The sequence below is a fragment of the Xenopus laevis genome, chromosome 9_10L, assembly GCF_017654675.1.
Source record: "Xenopus laevis strain J_2021 chromosome 9_10L, Xenopus_laevis_v10.1, whole genome shotgun sequence".
In the NCBI taxonomy this organism is placed as follows: domain Eukaryota; kingdom Metazoa; phylum Chordata; class Amphibia; order Anura; family Pipidae; genus Xenopus; species Xenopus laevis.
In genome coordinates, this window is record NC_054387.1 from 52,833,823 (window position 1) to 52,854,504 (window position 20,682).

Below are 20,682 nucleotides of genomic sequence, written 5' to 3' on the forward strand. Positions count from 1 at the left end.
AATCTGTGGGTTCTGGCAAATGCCAGAGGGGCTGCTATAAGGTGCCATAGAAAGTCAGTGTTTAGTGGGCTGGTGGGGGCTGTTTGGGCCTCAGTGTGGGCTGATTGAGCCTCTGTGTACCTGAAATGCCAGGGCCTATTTTAATTCTCAGTCCGGACCTGATACCGGCACACAAGGCATGAAGTTGCAGGAAACACCCATGCTTGACAAAGGGGCGTGGCCCCGAAACTTTGCATTTCTGCAAATTAAAAAAGCAAGGGTGTTCCCTGCAACTTCATGTCTTGTATGACAGTATCTTTCCTAATTGTTAGGAGGTTGCCGGATCCTCTAATACTGAGCACCAGGTGTATCATGTTAAGGGTGTGCGGCTGTTCTATTTTCTTTCGATAGATATTCTGTTTAATGTCTGAAGTGCGGGTATCTGAGGCTGTTCTTGCCAATATGTGTATGTAGTTATAAAGCTTTAGAAGATCACAATGATATGGCTGTTCCAGCTATTTCCTCCTCTAGCACATTCAGCATAAAAAATATGGTGTTTCCTTTATGGATGCTTTTGAAACCTCTGCCTTTACCATATATTACCATACAGTTATGATATTTTACTGTATAAAATGTTTTTATTGTACTAGTCCCAAATCAAGCAGCCTAATTATAGTGAGATGCTCTATGTGACCATGTATAGCCAACATTGGGTGCAGAAACCTTCACTGAAAAAGGAAAAAAAGCCAACTTATTTTGATATTTTATTGCCACATACATTTGTTTACAAAACCAACCTACCAATGCAACCAACCTATTTGCAGTCCACTCAAAATAACGTTGGACCACAAAGTAGCACTTTGTTCAAAAACTCTGTCCATATACAAAAGCGTAAATGTTGGTGCAGGGCACACTGGCAAACTCATGTATTGATCACACCAAAAAGTAGTAGATAAAAAATTGAAAGCTTGACGCGTTTCGTGTCACTAGGACACTTAATCATAGGCATAAGCGTAAGGCGAGAGATGTCTATATAATAAAGCTTTCAATTTTTTATCTACTACTTTTTTGTCTGATCAATACGTGAGTTTGCCAGTGTGCCCTGCACCAACATTTACGCTTTTGGATACAGATTGTCCTCTTCCCTGAGGGCCTGGGGCTGGAGCACCTGGGCCACGTTTCTATTTTGGTGAGTGATATTTGCTTTATGCTTAAAATGTTTTTGGTAAACCCTGTCCATACCTTCTTTCCAACAAAGTTCTCTATGTGCAACTGTAACCCTGTGGGAGAAGAAAGGTTCACATTTCCCAAAAACAATTGATGACAAATGTAGTCCTATGGGGATTTAAATTATCCTTAAAAGATTGATGTACAAGTTTAACATTGTATGGCATGATCAAACAGGAGAGGTACATTAGAGTATGTCATGGTTATCTTAGGATCTACGATAAAGAACAAATGTATCTCAAGTGGGTCTTTCTTTTTCCTTTGCTGGTCAAAGACCAGCCAATGATACCATCCGTACTTATGCTAAATTCTACCCTGCAGTGTCTGATCGATCATGACTCCAATGTTGCTCATGGCTTCCATTGATTTGTCGTGTCTAAAATCTTTTGGGAATTGGCTAGCTAGAATACATTAAGAACTAATGAGTCAGTAATACCATTCTGGAATAAACACTACATATCTTTAGCAAAAAATCTCATGGAGCACCTGTCTGAGTGGGAGCAGTACAAAAGAGAGGACTAGGGAAAAGCAAATGCCAAATGCTACTTATTTTGCATGGCAGATCTCCCAGCCTCATTGTTTTATAAAAGGCACATTTTTATTCAGTGTGAGACAAATTGTCCTTGTGCAAAGAAAAACAAGTATTAGAAGGCAGCAAATACTTGAGTTGAAGGGGTGTTATTACCATTGTGTTTAGTCATTTTGCATATTAAAGGAACAGTTCAGTGTACAAATAAAAACTGGGTAAATAGATTGTATATGCAAAATAAAAAATGTTTCTAATATAGTTAGGCAAAAATGTAATATATAAAGGCTGGAGTGACTGGATGTCTAACATATCAGAACAGAACACTACTTCCTGCTTTTCAGCTCTCTAACTCTGAATTTGCGACTTGAAGGGGGGGCACATGGGACACAACTGTTCTGGGAGCTTGCAATTGATCCTCAGCATTCTGCTCAGATTCAAAAGCAAACAGTTATGACCCATGTGCCCCCCTCAAGTCACTGATTGATTACTGCCTGGCAACCAATCAATGGAAACCAAGAGAGCTGAAAAGCAGGAAGTTGTGTTCTGTTATGTTATGTTACACATACAGTCACTCCAGCCTTTATACATTACATTTTTGGCTAACTAACTATATTAGAAACATTTTTTATTTTGCACATACAATCTGTTTACCCTGTTTTTATTTTTACCCTGAACAATTCCTTTAACATGATTACAAATAACAGAGACATGTTGACAATGAATAACCCCGGAAAGACAGCAATTCTTTTGACTTTACTAGCCCGGTGATTCCCAACTAGTGGTTCAAGAGACATGTTACTCACCGTTGGTGTTTAGTTCAAAACAAGACTCTTGTTTCCTGCAGGCTAATGGTCTACATACAGCCAATTACAGGACTTGCTTATGGGTAATAAAATGTTGGAAATTCCTGAGTCTAGCCTTTCAGACTTTGAACTTTAAATGAGACATGTTCACAGTGTTGAACAGCAAATAAGGGAATAAGTGCGGCTCACCAAAAGTCCTTGTTGGTTTAATTCCACAGGTTATCCTGTGTACAATATCCCAAATCAATCAGTTGTTGTGGAACAAATCCAGGGCAGCAAACTCAACTGCAATATTCTTTATTGGGAAGCAGAGTTACACAACATGTTTTGGGCTATGCCCTTTGTCAATTGTAAACCCTTTACACTTGACAAAAGGCATAGCCCGAAACATGTTGTGTAACTCTGCTTCCCAATAAAGAATATTGCAGTTGAGTTTGCTGCCCTGGATTTGTTCCACAACAATTTGCATTACTGATATAGTTGAACAGCAGCCATGTATCCCAGTCAATTCACAACAGTAACTGTTTATTATCTTCTGTAGACAGACAAGCTCTGTTTCTGGATGGGGCTGGTGTGTAGATTGAGCATTTTGGGAAATTAGGTAGAAATTGGGGCTTCCTGCATTTAAATGTTTGGTTGACCTGTACTCAACACTCCCCAGTCAATTCACAACAATAACTGTTCACAATCTGTTGTAGTAAGGCTCTCCTGAGTGTGTGTGTGCATTTAGGACTTTGGTGGAAATGTAGCTATCCTGCCTAAATGTTTGGTCAAACCATATTTAATACTGAACTGCTTGTATGGATCCAGCTAGATATTGAGAAGTACACGGGATCATGTCTGATACAGATTTTCATTTGGCCAGTCAACCAGAACACCAGAGGTTTCAGGAGATCACACGTACAGATGATGTAATTGGTCGAAAACTGACTAAATTGTATGAATCAGACTTAGTCTGCACAAGAGTACACTATGTAAATAGCATGTTTTATATTCTGACAGCATCTAATTACAGAGGCAAAGCTCAAAAAAATCCCTCTTGAGTTTCTGCACGAAAACAAGCCAATATGGCGGATTAGTCTCTTGTTTATCAGGCTCTTGATAAACAATCAGTTGAAAATCCATCACACGCCAAATATCTGCATGTCAGGAACTAAATTAAAAAGCCATTTTCCAATATCCATGCTTCAGCAATAACATACACACATCAGGCAGCTCTTGTTTCAGTGTTTGAGAGCGGAATGTACAGTACAAGGCTCATTTATAGAGCTATACAATGTGCACAAAATTACTCCTCATGTTTAGAGTTTTTCAGTTGCACAGAGACACTGTGAAAGAACCTTACCCTCTGTTGGTTATAACGTTTGTGCAAGGGAGAAGGTGCATGTAATCAGCACTCACCTTCCTACATAAATGGAGGTAGACATCTTGCATGTTGATAGCAGTTGGTACCATTACAATATTCAAAAGTGTGAAGGAGACAGGGCAAAAGGGTCCACCCCGTGTGTCTGGAGGAGGAAGCTTGCTGATAAGGGAAAATGAGACCTTAATTTAACAAGAGCAGAAAGAGGCAGAGCCTAGGCTTGAAATATAGCCAAGGCTACTGCTCATCAAACAGATAAGTCATTCTGAAGTCATTTTAGTGAGCAGATATCATTGTATATTTGTCAGTCCAGTAATACTGGTCCAGTGTCCAATCATATTACACTTGTAATTTTTCAGTAAGATAATACAGGGGTCTTTGTTTCACCAAGCCACCTACAGGAAACCAGGCTGTAGACATCTTGCTACTTAAGCTTTATCTTCAAGGCTGGATTTAAAAATGGTGTGCCGCTAGGCCGCTTCACCTCCTGCCCTGCTCTCCCCCACCTGTACCCGACCTGCTTGCACACTCCTCCTGTCCCTACCCATTCACACACCTCCCTACTCCTGGCCTGCCTCTTCCTGACCCGCTCACATGGACACATGGCAGGAGAAGTAAACAAATGTCAAAATCTCCCACCCAGTCCTCAGTTCAGATGTGGCTAGTTGGCAGCATGCCATCCCCAGCAGTTTGCCTTCCTAGGCCCGGGCCTTTGTGGCCTGCCCACAAATCAGGGCCTGGTGATCTTACAGGTAGTAACCACATTCTCTACAAGAAAGCATAAACATGTATACTTGTACATCTCTATGCACTATTTCCCTACATCTCTATGCACTATTTCCCCTGCAGATTCCTTGAGGATAAAGAATCCTTATCTGCAAACAGCTTGGTCTTATCTAGCCTTTTAGAAAACAGACTATAAATATTGTGAGTACTGGCCTCTGCTTACGTCTGTGCATTCCAGCCTTCACTCTGATACGCACAGCTCTGTGAATTGCTGCCTCTGATAAAACAGGCAAAACTTCGGGTCGTGGGGGCCCACAGGTGCAGTCAGGCAAAGAGTGAATAGTGGGACAGAGTTGGCCCCATCTAGCCCCCCAGCTATAGTTATGCCACTGTCTGAGATAGAAATGTATTATTAAAAGATAATTGATGGGAATGGAAGCCATTCAAACCAATGCACATTTCATTTCATTTGTAAAAAATAAACAACAAATATAGTGGGAATTTTCTGCATGGCCGCATGATATGAGTAGGGACATGCTATTTTACTGCATGAATAATGAACTTATTCAAATGCTAAACTCTGTACTGAGAAATACTTGTATTCTAGACATTTACAGAATAATTTTTCTTGCTTTTTCTCTACTTTCGTTTTCTAACTTTTGAAGGTAATTTATGATGCGTACACTGAGCATGTGTGGTGTCATTGACACACACAAAATGGCCTAATAAGATTAGAAAAATGGGATTTTCACTGCTAGGGCTGGTACAGAACCCCAAACATAAAGGTATAGCAATTTTAGCTTAATTCTATGGTGAGTTTCAAATGGAAAGTTGGTACCGGATATCTGAACTGGCTGAGAAGTTCAATTCCGCTCTTTCAGTATGCGACTCATATTAATATTTCTCTGTGTTGATACAAAGAGTCACTATGGGAGAATACTCATTAAAGGAATAAATTAGCACTCCAAGATCTCATCCCTGTGCTGATTTATACATGGAAAGGTGCTTTGCTGGTGTTTGTATAAAGTGCATCACTCTGACAGATGATAATCCCCTCATTTATTTAACAATCTGTTTACCCCTCAGTAAAACAAAAGGTTCCTCTCCAATGCACAAACAATCCCTACGCTTCCATTTTTGGCCGGGCATTGTGCGTGCAAGGAATTTCTATGTCCCTAAAATATTCTGCACAAGCATTGTTAATGTAAATATGCTTCTAGAAGTTGAGAAGCTGACTTAGAATGGAACCTGGCATATTTTTTATGATGAATAAATAGATCGAATAGATCTATAGAACATTCACACAAAAAAAAGAAGAAAAGAAATGAAATGCAAGATATTATGATGTAGACAATGACTTCATTATGCAATTTTATTACTTTTAGGATTTTTTTTTTCTCACTTGGTTTGGAAAGCAACTGCTATAGTTGGGTGAATTTCATTTTGAATGTTTAAAATATTTAAAAAATATTTTAATAAGGTTATAATAGTTTCATAATAATAAAATATTTTTAAAATATTTAAAATTGTAAATAACCCCTCTTAGCTTGAATAACAATTTAATATTAACAGTATTTTAATATCAATAACATATTTAAAAAAATAATAACTCCCATTTAACGGGACAGTCAGAATTGCATTCACTTTTTCTTGTGTTCTCCTGTGTTAAAACTGCAATTCTATCTTTTTGCTAAGCTCAAAGACAAATTGTTTCTTGCTTGTTTTCTTTTCATGCTTTAATTTTTGTGTTATGTTCATACTTTATTCTGACATTTATTCTGACATTTAAAAACATGGTATTTTGGGGAGTACAGACACCCAAATACCCAGTCCTGGCCTAAAGTACTTTAGCTCCAAGGGAAGTTGGGTTGCTGGCATTGTATATAAAAACTTAAAGTAAAGTCCTTTATGGTGATCCTGCCTTTGTTGCCCCCAATCCCGCTCCGTGCTTAAAACTTAGTGTCGGAGCAGGTCAAAGGGGTGCCAGATCGCTAGTGCAATGAGTTCTATAGTGCTCTCTGCACTAGCGAAGCTGAAAATTCAGTTTTAAAAAACAGAAATTCACCTTGTAAGGATACCAGAGGGGGCTTTTACCGCCCCTGGTAACTGCGCACTCACTGCCGCTTGAGGCAATGTTTTTTTTTTATAAAACATGACCACAGAATTACAAAAACTACAAAAAAAAAAAAACCATGGGAAATGTCAGGACTGCATTTTATCCCAATTTTTTACAATTTTTTATCAATTGTTAGATATATATGCTCTTGATGTTTTAATGCACACAATCATCTTTTTTTTTAGTTTACACAATTCATAAAATACAGTTCAGACATCTGTTCAGACATCTGGTCTAGTTTCTCTGCAATAAATTATTTTAGAGAAAAAAATATCTATATTTATGGGTCTTTAATTCATTCTACAGATCAGTGTTATTTGTTGGCTAAAGAGTTGTGGGACAGTTTTGGCTTTTATTTTCCAAGTGGACCAAGGTCTATCCATTTTTCTTAGCAGCAGCCTGTCTAGTTGAAATGTTACATTCAGACAGGGAAGAGACAAAGACGACTCGTCCTTATTTTCAATGTAATGCATTAGGGCTTAGGAGAGCAATAAACACTGGTTTATTTCTGATAGTATATCCACAGATCTGCATGTAACATATACATTTTTAACAATTGTATAATACAGTCCATGGTAAATAAGTAATTAACTTTTTAAAATATTTGTGGTCCAAGCCCCATTTGCATTCCAAAACTCTCATTATCTCCCTATTAGCTAAATGCAGGCTTATAAATGTATGAAAATATAGTCTTAATGGACACTAATCTGACTGCTTTGGGGCCATTTGGGAACTTCTGCTCTAAAACTGGAGTCTATAAACAGAGAACAAAACTAAGCAATGTCTAAATGGGAAGATTTACATGAATCAAGGATATGCAACTTGCAGTCTTCCAGTTGTTCTTGACTTGCAATTCCCCCTATCCCTTCTACCACAGTGGATTATTTATTTGCTGAATAACATGTTAATAAACATATACTTGTGATATGTTTTATGTACTTTAATCTATGTTTTGCCTACCCTTTTGATGCTAAGTGCCCAAGGGAAATTGTCTTTTCTAGTTACAGCTAGGTGTAAGAGAGTTGGAATGAAGTGTAGGTAGTGACATTAAGGGGCAGATTTATCAAGGGTCGAAGTGAATTCGAGGTAATTTTCGAAGTAAAAAATTCGAAATTCAAAGTCATTTTTTGGATACTTCGACCTTCGAATAGGACACTACGACTTCGAATTTACTCCGACTTCAATTCGAAGTAAAAATCATTTGAATATCATCATCATCATCATTTATTTATATAGCGCTGTCAAGATACGCAGTGCTTTACTGCAGTTATAGCAAACAGGGAATAAATGGTGGATAAAAAACAAGGATTACAGAATACAATGGGGTTAGAAGGACCTAGAGATTAGAGTTTACAAACAAAAGGTTAGGGTACAATTGAGACATTAGGATTATATAAACACTTTGTCATTTTTGATACAGCAATGATTAATTAAGGTACATCGAATAAGCCTCTTTAAACAGATGGGTCTTTAAGGAGCACTTGAAAGTTCGATAAACTAAGTACTGTCTCTTTAATACTTCGCCAAATTAAACCTGCCGAAGGGCTATGTTAGCCTATGGGGACCTTCTACAACCATTTTCTAAGTCTTCACACATCGAAGTAAAATCAGTCGATCGTACGCTAAAATCGTTTGAATCGTTTGATTACTTTGATCGTTCCATGGCCAAATTCTGTAAAAAATCCTTTGACTTGGATATTCGAAGTATTTTAACTCGATGGTCGAATTTGGAAGTATTTTTTGCTTTGAAATTCGACCCTTGCTAAATCTGCCCCTAAGTACAGCTGCTTGGAGAATATATAGTAGAGTTGGGATTAAGTGTAGGCTGTAATACTAGGTACAGCTGATTGAAGAGGGTATAAAAGAGTTTGAATAAGGTATAGGTTGTAGCACTATGTACAGCTGGTTGGAGAGGGTGTAAAAGAGTTGGGTTTAGGTGTAGGTAAAAAGAGCTTGCATAGCTGTAGGTGGTGACACTTGGTACAGCTGATTGGAGATGTAGTAAAAGAGGTGTATGTAGTTGCAATAGGTACAGTTGGTTGGAGAGGGAGTAAGAGAGCTGGGATGAGTAGGCAGTGATACTAGGCAATGTTTCCTCGAATCCTTTCATGCCAATGTGCACAAAAAAGTATTTTGTGTACACATTTAAAACTTGTGTTTGTATTTTAAAAACTGTGTGCTCAGGTTAGAATAAATACAATTATTTTTGTGCAACATTTTTTGTGCACACCTTAACTTGTTGTGTGCTGGCTTTAAAATTTGGATGTGTGCTAGTGATGTGCAGGCCAGTCCACAGCACTAGCGGGTCGGGCAAGGTTCAGGCTGTCTTCCCCATGATGATCTTGGGCCTTCTATTGCCTGACTTCAGCCTCCCGCACACTTTTTTCATATACTTGCACCGGTGTGCCGCAGCCCTTTCTGTGATGTTACAGCATGGCGCAGGTCTATAAACAGGGGAGTGCGCCAGGTGGGAGTTGCCAGATCCGGTTAGTGTGGGCACATGAGCGCGCAACTTAGAGGGAACGTTGCTTACTACCCTCACATATAGGGGCCAATTCATTAACTCCAGTGAAGGAATAGAAGTAAAAAAAACTTCGAATTTCGAAGTGTTTTTTGGGCTACTTCGACCATCGAATGGGCTACTTCGAATTTCGACTACGACTTCGAATCGAAGGATTCAAACTAAAAATCATTTGACCATTCGATAGTCGAAGTACTATCTCTTTAAGAAAAAACTTCGACCCCCTAGTTCGCCACCTAAAAGCTAACGAACCCAATGTTAGCCTATGGGGAAGGTCCCCGTAGGCTTGGCTACGTTGTTTTGGTCGAAGGATAATCCTTCGATCGTTGGATTAAAATCCTTAGAATCGTTCGATTCTAAGGATTTAATCGTTCGATTGAAGGAATAATCCTTCGATCAAACTTTTTGCGCAAAATCCTTCGACTTCGATATTCGACGTCGAAGGATTTTCATTCCCAGTCGAATATCGAGGGTTAATTAACCCACGATATTCGACCCTTGATGCATCGGCCCCATAGTAATTATCTAGCCCAAACATAGATTCTCATGTTATTTATTCTATTAATATAGAAGGTTGTTTCTCTGCTATTGACTCCTGTTGGCTTTCTTCTAGGTGTTCATTGCAATGGAACATTTGATCAATTTGTCTGCTGGCCTCACTCTCGTCCTGGAAATGTATCTGTTCCATGTCCCTGGTATCTCCCTTGGATTCAGCCAGGTACAGGGTGACCACATAAGAAAAACCAGCTATGACTCAAATGACAGGATTGCTATACATACAAGATAAATTTAGACAAGCGGGAACACTGACTTTATTACAAGTTTTGCATTGCACTGCCAGTAGCATTCATGTTTCATTTAAATAAAGTTACAATTTTTTCATAAAGAAAAAGTATTAAAATCTTCCATAAAAGAATAATAACAATTGTTGCCTTTAAAAATTATAGATTTCGTTCTACAATGTGGCCATAAAGTTTAACGACTATTCCCAAACCAACAATAAAAGTTTAGAACCGTTGTCTGTATAATTTATAGAGATACCTGGCATGCAGTGATTGATCATTTCTGCAGAGATTTACAAAGGGAACTCAAGGCTTAAACCTTGTATTTTTTCACAAAACAATACAGTATCTATCTAAATAAGTCTCTGTTGCACAAAATTTGTAAATTTAAATAGGAACAGAAAAAAATGCTGAAATTTGGATAAAAACTAAATGTGCTTTAAGGGTCAGAATTATTAGTGTGAAATTAAAGCTCACTACAAAAAACTCACCCACTTTCTATTCATTCCTATTGGATTTTTAGAAGCGTATTTTTTAAATGGTGAACTGCATATTTCACCCATTGATAAATACACTTCAAAAATCCCATGTTAATGATTGGAAAGTAAGTAAATCTTTCTGTGGTGATCTCTAATCTCACATTTTGGTAAATCAGCACCCCCCCCATTTGTTCAGTCTTCAAGATGCCTAATTTCTATGTTCAATTTTGGGCACGTGACAGAAAAAGGCTCCCAGCAGAGGGAGCTGCAGAGCTTAGCGTAATTATAGAACATTGTGAAACATAATATATATTGCTAAATTTACATATGTTTAATACATTATGGGGGTTATCAAAGGTCGAATTTCAAATTCATGTGAATTTTATTTTATGCTTATAAATTTGAATGTATTCACAGCTCGAATGGAAGGTTATTTATTAAAAAACTCGAACTTCTAATATTTGTTGAAATAGTCCCAACCCGAAAATTCTAATCAAATTCAAACCGAATTCAATTCAAATTTTCCTCTAGAAAAAAAACTTGAATGTCAGGAAGGCAATTAACATATTCAAATGATTCAACGGACCTCTGCCATTGTCTTGTAAATGAACTCTGCAGGTTTTAGGTGACGCATATTCGAATGAGAATTGTTTCCATGGTCAAGATGTGATAAATCTCCTATTCAAATTTACATTTAGGGGCAGATTTATCAAGGGTCGAAGTGGAAATTTGAATTTTTAAATTGAATTTTGAGGTAATTTTAGTGTACTTCGACTAGGGAATAGTCCAAATTTGAATCGTATTTGAAAAAAATTCGAAAATTTAAATATCGAAATGTATCATGCACTGTCTTTGTTTAAAAAATTTGACTTTGACTATTGGCCATCTAAAAGCTTCCGAATTGCTGTTTGGGGAACCTTCTAACCTATTTGGAGTCATTTGGTGGACTTTGACAAAGTTTTTTATTGGAAAATACTTTGGTTTGAATTTGATGAAATAAAATCCAAATTCGAATCGAACAATCAAATACAGCCTATTCACCCGAAGTTAAAAAAATTAGATTTTCTAAAAATACATTTCGGTTGGTCTTTTTTTATTTGTATTTCAAGGTGATGAGAGTTTAAAAAAAACTCCCATCACCTCGAAATTCGACCCTTGATAAATCTGCCCCTTAAATTGGTGCTTTTAAATTTGAATTTGTGAGTTTTGACACAAACAAATATGAAAATTCTAATTTGAATTTACCATTTGAACCTTAAGAAATCTGTCCCTAAGTGAACTGAATTCAGACTTACCCCAAAGTACCAACCACATGCACATTTTACATTTTTACATTTAAGGGCCTATATATGAAGCCTCAGTTTTTTTCTGGTTGAGTTTTTCAGGGAGAAATTCAAATTTTTAGGGTAGAACTCGACGGTGAGGCTTGAGCCATGCGATGAAATACATGCGACGTGTCAGATGTCCTGAAGATACAGGAAGTGAATGAGAAATCGTAGGTAAGAACTACATTTATCAGACTGTCGGATAAAGACGCAGCATGCAGATAAATGTAGTTCTTACCGGCGATTTCTCCTTCCCTTCCTGCATCTCCAGGACATCCGACACGCCACATGCGTTTCATCGCATGGCGACGTGTCGACTCGAGCTGCACCATCGAGTTCTGACCTTAGAGGAAAAAAAGTTGTATAATTTGAAATTTTTAGAGGCTTTTCCCGCACTGATTTTTCTAGCTGATTTTTTGATAAATTAGTTACATTTGTGGATGGGAGGTAGGTTGACTTTGTTTTGATTTAAAAGGATAGAAGGATATGTAGGATAGAAGGATAGAAGTATATGTAGAATTCACCAAGAAAAATTGGGTAATAAAAATGAGAACAGTTATGCTTATTAGTAACCAGTTCTTGCTAGACACTGGGAGATCCTCTGTTATGTGTTCATTGTATTGTTATGAATTCTTTCCCACTGGCAAATTGAAACCAGCAGCCTTAATTTAATGGGTGTAATGTCATTTGCTTTAAAGTCTGAGTACAGAACACTTTATACGTCACTCCAGTGACTGAGGCAAAAAAAAAAAAAAAAAAAAAAGCCGTGCTGGAAATTCCAGTTAAATAAAATGACCAAATTCTTCTTTTATGAACAAGCAAACAAGCAGGGAACATTTGGAGGATAAACGATGAATGTAATGTGTGCGATGACCTTTCATCTTAAAAGACATGTTTACTTTTAGGAAGCGCCGGTCTTGTATACAGATTCTGTTCTGACGAGGGAGTTTGGCAAAGGTTGGAAAACTCAACAAGCATTTGGCGGAATGACAAGGAATGTACTGAAAATACTCACTTCAAACCAACTGTGAGTCTGTCTTGTTTCTCTCCAACATCCATCTCTCTAGGATTACTTCAGTGGTAGATGGATAGTTGGCCCAGATAATATGCTGATATATAGAATAGAAACTTGGCATAGAAAATGATATCAGGTAAGGCAATTATAGATGAAAAAGGGGAAAAAATCTATGTGCCTAGACTTACTAGTCATGAGGGAATTCTAGACTCAAGACTATTGTCTGGACATGGCCTCAAAATTTCTGACAGTGGTTTAACTTATTCTTGCTTTCAGTTTGTGTATACAGTCTGGATGTGCCAGGAGGATTTATAATGTGAGCGTTGTCTGAAATTAGATTTTAAACTATAAGAATTTTAAACCCATATGTAGACTGTAAAAATGTGAGCCCATATTGCAAGACTTTTTTTCCAGACCTTTGAGCAAGTTTTTAAATTTTACATATTCTTATTTTTTTTTTAACCTATCTGCAATTTTTAGAAAATCTTCTTACATTTCTAAAAGTGTGCCCAACTGCCCATCCAATATTTTGTTCCCTTTTACACATTATAGTCCCACTTGTGACAGGCACAGTTCTGTTAGCAATGTACTGTTTTAAGCACCTCTACATAAACTGATTTTAATGTCTAATTTCTGTGATGGAAGGAATTATAATTATATAAATGTGATCATATGTTAGAAAAACATGGCTAATTAAGCAGATGCCTTTTGCCTGAGCACTGAATGATAAGTTTATCAGAATTCGTCACTAGTAATGATTGGCTGCTGATTAGCTAATTGTATGTAAACAATGGTTACTTACATCATCAGTGCATACTTCCCAACCATGGCGTTATGCCATAGATTTTATTTACGTCTCTAAAACAGTGAGGGTGGGTAAGGGGTGAAAACCCTTTTAACAAGCAAATCATATAGGAACTTGGCAACACATGCAAGGCTTATAGCAACACTTTTTCTACAATAAATGTGGCTATAAGCCATGTGCCTTTCTAACTTGTGTTATCCCAAGATCCTATATGCTTTGCTTGTTGAAATTCTACAGTGTATCTGGATTCTGTTGGGACTGGGAGAACTAGACAGTCAAAATACATGGAAGTAGAATGTATTTGGAGGTGTGCTTATTCTATCTTTTATGGTGAAAAACAATACCAATGTTAGTACTGCCTGCTTAAGCTTAAGATGTATGTATGTGCCCAACTGACAGCCTGCAGGTCTCATCCAGACTGCAACCCCCTTGTGTGTCCACCACATGAAAGTCTGCCTGCTGTGACTGCTTACCTTGTGTAAGCTTTAAAAGGTATCAGTCTTCAGATTGACTGGCCCGTGCATTTTTTCACCTCAAATTTAGACTGTAATCCCCCTGCATTGTTCATACCGGTGACACCTCTATTTTTCACAGCCCTACTCTGCTTGCCCTTTGCTCCCTGTGTGTGCCATACTCTGCCTGCTCTACTCTCTCTGTGGGACATGAGCCTAGTAGGGTTTTTTTCTGGGGGGTGCTGTGTTATCCACAGGAGGAGGAATGTGGATTTAATGGTATGTTTTAATATGACTTACATTTTTCACATATGAGTGATGAGTGATATCTCTGCAGTGAGCACCAATCATTTGTTTTTTTGCTGTGCTACCACCATTAATGTGGATATGGTCTTAAAACTTATTGAGGTAATAAGTGTTTGGGTTTAAAGTGGCTGTGGTTTAAAAACAGGGAACTGTCAACACTTGCTTCCCTCCATCACGTTGGCCAGAAAAATTCTGGCCCTCGGAACTACAGAAGTTGGACAGCACTCTGTAAGACTAATGAAACGTCTTAGTTAGTATTCAAAAGATCAGTTCTCTGAATATGAACAGTCAAGAGAAACAGATCTGAATTCAACTTGTAGTTGAGTCAATAACTATGACCAGAGTGAAAAAAAGTCATACTGAAATATGTCCGAAAGCTATTGCCTATAATTCCTATATAGGCCCTCCTTTGGTGCTGAAAGTTCATTGTTCAGTTCCCTTACATATTGATGCACTCGAACCCGGTGTTGCCGAGTCAATCAGTCTCCTATACCTAACCTTTATTTTTAATGTTGCTGTCTAGACCTTGATTTTAAGGATTTATTAAAAGTTAAGTTTTACTTTAATGTTTGCTTCACTTAAGCCTTGGTGGTTATGGATGGGAGGGTGCAGTTTTGTGGGTCAGCTCTTTTTCTCCTTGTAACTATTATCACTATTTGACCCTGCACACCATCCTCTGTGCTGGATGGGCGGTGCTCCCCAAACTTTTACTTTCTCATATTGATGCATAGCAATTTAATCCTTTCTTAAGCTCTTTTTATCCAACTGAAACATGACCAACTCAGTCATCTTATCTTTGTAAACATGATCCCTCATTGCCTTTATTCATATTGCTAAATTCTCTGTACCCTCCTTAAAGCCATTTTTGTGCAGACTAAAACTGCACTTTATACTCTAGACTGAGTCTTTCTAGGGGCAAGTTTGTCAACTGCAAGTACTCACACGTCCTTATCAGTCAAAGGTATTCTTAAAATAGTCCCATTAAGAGTATAAGAATTCTGCACAAACGACCCTTCTACATTTGGAAAAATCTAGACTTAACTTAAATAATTATATGGTTTTGCGTATTAAATAGGTTTTCCTCATCCTGTTATAGGAAAAAGAATATGCCTTGATTTCTGCTCTACAAATCTTTTATACTGTTGGATTTTCCATATCACTTGGGGCACTGGTTCTGGCACTTGTTATTCTCATTATATTCAGGTGGGTACTCACAACTGTGAAACAATCAGAAATATAAAAGTATGACAAAGAAATGAAGTCGCCATAATAATTTTACTTCACACAAGAAACTCCAGTGATGCTTTATAAACCATGGCCTGTGTCAGGTTATTGTTGAGTAACACTCCAGACTATATGCTAATATGGAAAGGCATGGAGCATGTTATTGTCACAGTACCTTGTCTGGATATTGTGTGATGCTCTGCAGTACCAGAGTATGTGCTATACAGTAGAACACCTCTGAGCCCACCATGTACACCTTTCTTCTGTGTATATACTAACAATCAGCTAAGTATGTAAAGTAAGATATTTTGTATGTTATAGTTATAATGGTAACAGTTTAGTCTGTCTTAATCATTTTAAATTCTTCAAAAAAAAAAATATGGAATTGAAAAAAATCCCAAGGAGATCATTCAGTGTATCCTACTGATGGGCGAATTTATTCGCAGGTGCAAATTCACGTTGAATTTCAGAGTTTCGCTGCTGGCGAATACATTTGCGTTTCAAATGGGACAAATTCGCCCATCACTAGTGTATCCTAATTATGTGAGCATTTTATAGTTTCCTCTTCAACAACAGGCAATAAATATAACTCCCCTACTCTCGGCTATAATTAAGGAAATAATTTAGAGAAAAATGACATGATAAATAGGAGAGCATTTTTGACTTGCTCAGGGGTCAATATATCATGGGGACAATATAAGTGCAGCTGATGACACATTTGTGTAAATTATTCTTTTTCTACAAATCTACAGAAAACTTCATTGTACAAGAAATTATATCCACATGAACCTGTTTGCTTCCTTTATCATGAAAGCGTTGGCTGTCCTCATAAAAAATATTGTCAACAAAAATACTTTCTCAAAAAGGTATACGGATGAAATCGGTTGGATGTCCTTTTATACGCCAGAGGTAAATAGCCTGTTATTTATTGCTATTCCTTGCTCATACCTGCAATATCCAATATCCTCTGCTCTTTCTAGCTTCATCTTCAATCAAGAAAACCTCTTCCCATCTTTTAAGTTTTTTTTTTTAAAACCTCAATAACACTTCACATAAAACTAGATTATTAAAAAAAGGGGGCATTGGAAGGTCCCATTTGCTTTTTGAGGGAATTTGTTTTTCTTTTCTTAGCCACAGCCAAGTGAAAATAAGAGCTAAAAGTTGTCTGGGACATCCTACATCAAGAAAGCATACAGTACATAACAAGGTGTAATTGTGTCTAGGGTTGTGGCAGAATTTCTGGGTTCAGCCCAACTTAACCAGAACCCTAATTTGCATGTTCAAGTTTGACCAAAGTAAAATCTATAGGAAAAAAAATTGTGGCTGTCAGGAATTTATAATCTTCTTATACTATAGTTTTAGATTCGGTTTCTTTGAATGCTAAAAAGCTGGCTAAACTTTAGCCAAAACTTGAAAGAGAAAAGAAACTCACATGTCCCCATCCGTGAGGTCACTCCTCCATTGTGCCCACTCCACACTGTATAGAAATCTCCTCTTACTGGTCTCCATTCCAGTGAATATCATGTATTTGGGGTTTAGTGGTTGGGAAAACATTCAGCAGGTGGAGGTTAAAATAAAAAAGTGACTTAATTGAGATACTAATTAAAATGACAGGCATCAATTACAGATGTACTTCTACTCTATGACATGTGTGGTCACCTGACGCGTTTCATGCCTCTTTCTGGCACTTCATCAGAGGTGAACTGTCATTTTAATTAGTATCTCAATAGTCACTTTTTTGATCTTAACCTCCACCTGCTGAATGTTTTCTCAACCACTAAACCCATGTACATAAACTTTAGCCAAATCCCAAAACAAATCCTGGGTTTAATTTATTTGTGTTGAATATATCTTAACTAAGATTCTCATGAAATCAAGCACTTACCTTTTTTTTAGATGACTACCTCGTGCAGAGTTGCTCAAGTCCTCATGCATTTTTTCGTGGGGGCAAATTACTATTGGCTCTTTGTAGAAGGCATTTACCTCCACACGATCCTAGTTACCGTAGTGCTTTCAGAGAAGGGATTGCTGCTGAAATATCTTTTCATTGGCTGGTGTAAGTATATTTCTGGTTATTTCTGCAGACAAATATTTTTAATTTGACTAGAAGCTGTTTTGAACTAACAACTGTAGTGGTGGACAGTTAAGCAGTGGTTTGTAAGGTGAAGTGCAAAATAAGAATTAGGAAAGCATTTATTGCAATCATAACATTGATGCAGAAACTCTTGCCTCTCCACTAGTGATGGGCGAATTTCTCCCGTTTCACTGAAAAATTCGCAAATTTCCTGCAAAATTCACAAAACTGCAAAAAAATTCCCAAAAAATCGTGAAATCGGAAAGTTCCCGAAAAAATCTTGAAATTGAAACGTTGAATGAAAAAATCGTACAAATCTGACCTTTTCTTGCAAAAATCGTGAAATTAGAAGGATTCCACTCAAAAACCATGAAATGTGAAGGATTTCACAAAAAAATCTTGAAAATCGGACATTTCACTCAAAAATCTTGAAATTTGTAGGTTTTCACAAAAAAATCCTGAAATTTGAAGGATTTCACTCAAAAATCGTGAAATTTGAAGGATTTCACTCAAAAATCGTGAAATTTGAAGGATTTCAATCAAAAATTTTGAAATTTGAAAGTTTTCACTAAAAAAATTTGAAATTTGAAGGATTTCACTCAAAAATCATGAAATTTAAAGGATTTCACTCAAAAATCATGAAATTTGAAGGTTTTCACTAAAAAATTGTGAAAATCTGAAATTTTGACTTTTCACCGGCGAATTTTCACAGGAGATTTGTGAATTTATTTGCTGGCGGCGAAACACGGAAATTCGCTGCGAATCAACAAAGTCAAGGGAAAACAGCTAGGGAAAGGATGGCAACAATCATTAAGAGGCAAGAAACTAAATAGTGTCTCATAGTTTGAGTTGAGTTAATAGTGTGCGTCAAATACAAAAATCCAAGCAAACATGGAACTAGAGGTCTTATTTGCCTTTGACATTTAAAGCCTCTTTATCTTCTAAGAATATTCTCTCTCAAACAAAGTGACAAATATATGCATGAATTATTAGCAACATGGGAATTTTAAAACTTTTTTTAGAGTGTAAAACTTGGAGTCTGGGATAAATCCCAAAAATCTGTATAAAGGTTAATTTGTTTGATATAATACAGTGATGGGAGTATGTAGTTTAATGTAATTATTGAATTAAAAATGATTGGAGTTTCTCTCTTCTACAATTGAAGTGACTCTGTTGAAGTTCAAACATGTCCGAAGAGTTATAAAAACTTTTCATATTTATATTGAATACAATGTATTTTTAAATATACTGGTGTAGACAGTAAAGTCATCTAAGAAATAGCTGAAGAAGGCAAATATGCAGCAAAATACATAACCAAGACAGACAGCCAGTTTCGTCTCTAAGGGAATAAAAATAAACTTTCCACGCAGTAAATTGGAGGACAGGATTTTTTTTCAATAAATTAACTTTTCAGGTCTAAAAAAATTTAACTACAATCACCACCTCTAGGCCTGTGAAGTCTTGATAAGTCTGCCATCCCAAAACAACCCTAAACGTTCACTTCAAATGATCTTCTTAAATGACCCAATGGCATTTCACATTTTTTAGATTTAGTAATTTATAACATAATAATATTGCGCTTGCATTTGCTATTTTCATTTAAATATTAATATATAAATATATACATTTGCATTTGCCATTGCTATCTTCTCCCTTCTGTCCCTTTGCATACTCTAAAATGCTGCATTCAGTTCCCACATCACGCACTGGTGACTGATGATGATTATTATTGTATCTATAGCAACATTTGCTTTGGGAACCCAAGACTTGGTCCCAAGTATCCTTTCTTTTGTGCCTTTTTATTTTTACGAAAAATTCTTTGTTTCCTTTGGCATAAATACAAGAAAGTTTGTGAAATGAAAATGCAGTGGAAGTCATGCCCCTCAGTTTACTTGCTAACCACAACTTCATTTATAACTAATTTGAATTTTCTACACTATATTAGCTAATAAAATGCCAGGGAATTCCCTACCACTGAACAAAACTGAAGAAGTAAACATATTCAAGATGAGTTACCGCTATTTGACTATTAACGCAACTTAAGTTTTTTTGCGGCCAAAAATACAGCTATCATGACTACGTTCAAATTCAAGTTTTACAAAAGCAAATGCAAAAAGCTCCAAAACTGCCAAGTTTATGTTCTAGTCATTGGGACTTCAATTCAAGTGATTTTAAAATTCCAGTTTTTGAGACTAATTCGAGATTTTTCAGACTTATTGAAATTAATGATTCACCAATTTTAAGTGAAGTTTAGAGTGATAAAAACACTCACTCCTTTTAGTTCTAGTTTAGTACTAGTTTAGTACTTATCTGTGTGTAGAGGAACTTTTTGAGAATTAGTTTGTGTACCCCCATAACCTGACATGTATGTGATTGCAGGGGAAAATGGATGGGCATGTGTGTAAAATGATTTTCTGTAAAAAACAAAAAATGAATTGAGTGACCATTTTTACTCACTTTACCCCCTTTTTCTCTACAGTATTTCCACTCCTCTTTGTTATACCCTGGGTAATAGCAAGACTATACTATGAAAATATCAGGTAAGTCAGAAATAATAGATTTTTTTTGTATGATTCAAATGTCTAACATGTAACATATTTAAATGTGACAAAGATTTTAAAAAAATATATCCCTATGCTGTATGTAGACAAACAATATGATACTGACCCCTATAAACGATCATGATATATAAATGCCGACAGGTTGTTCTGTTGAGTATTTAAAAGTGTGCTTTGTGCTTTGATGCACAGGCTGAGAGCTTTAACAGATGCCAGGTCACTTCCTGTGTAACAGAGGAAGTCCCTCCCCACACTGAATGCAAAAAATGAAACACCCAACTTTGGTATATATTATTATAGCATTAATAGTAATCGTTATTACTTTCAACACTGGGGAAAGACACAAATACACTTGGGTTCAAAGTCACATGCACATACCAACTGACTGGCTTTTGTTA

At 36.8% G+C, this 20,682-nt stretch overlaps 1 protein-coding gene across 2 annotated transcripts in view; it reads left to right on the forward strand.

Annotated features, from left to right (window-relative positions):
* glp2r.L (glucagon-like peptide 2 receptor L homeolog) overlaps window positions 1-20,682 on the forward strand; it is a 106,833-nt gene that overhangs the window by 74,713 nt on the left and 11,438 nt on the right. For both annotated transcript variants that reach the window (XM_018235488.2, XM_041576210.1), the window contains exons 3-8: window positions 9,878-9,982; window positions 12,756-12,877; window positions 15,525-15,631; window positions 16,405-16,561; window positions 17,549-17,708; window positions 20,206-20,266. In XM_018235488.2, coding sequence (XP_018090977.1) covers window positions 9,878-9,982; window positions 12,756-12,877; window positions 15,525-15,631; window positions 16,405-16,561; window positions 17,549-17,708; window positions 20,206-20,266 — 712 coding nt within the window. The remainder of the gene's footprint in view (window positions 1-9,877; window positions 9,983-12,755; window positions 12,878-15,524; window positions 15,632-16,404; window positions 16,562-17,548; window positions 17,709-20,205; window positions 20,267-20,682) is intronic.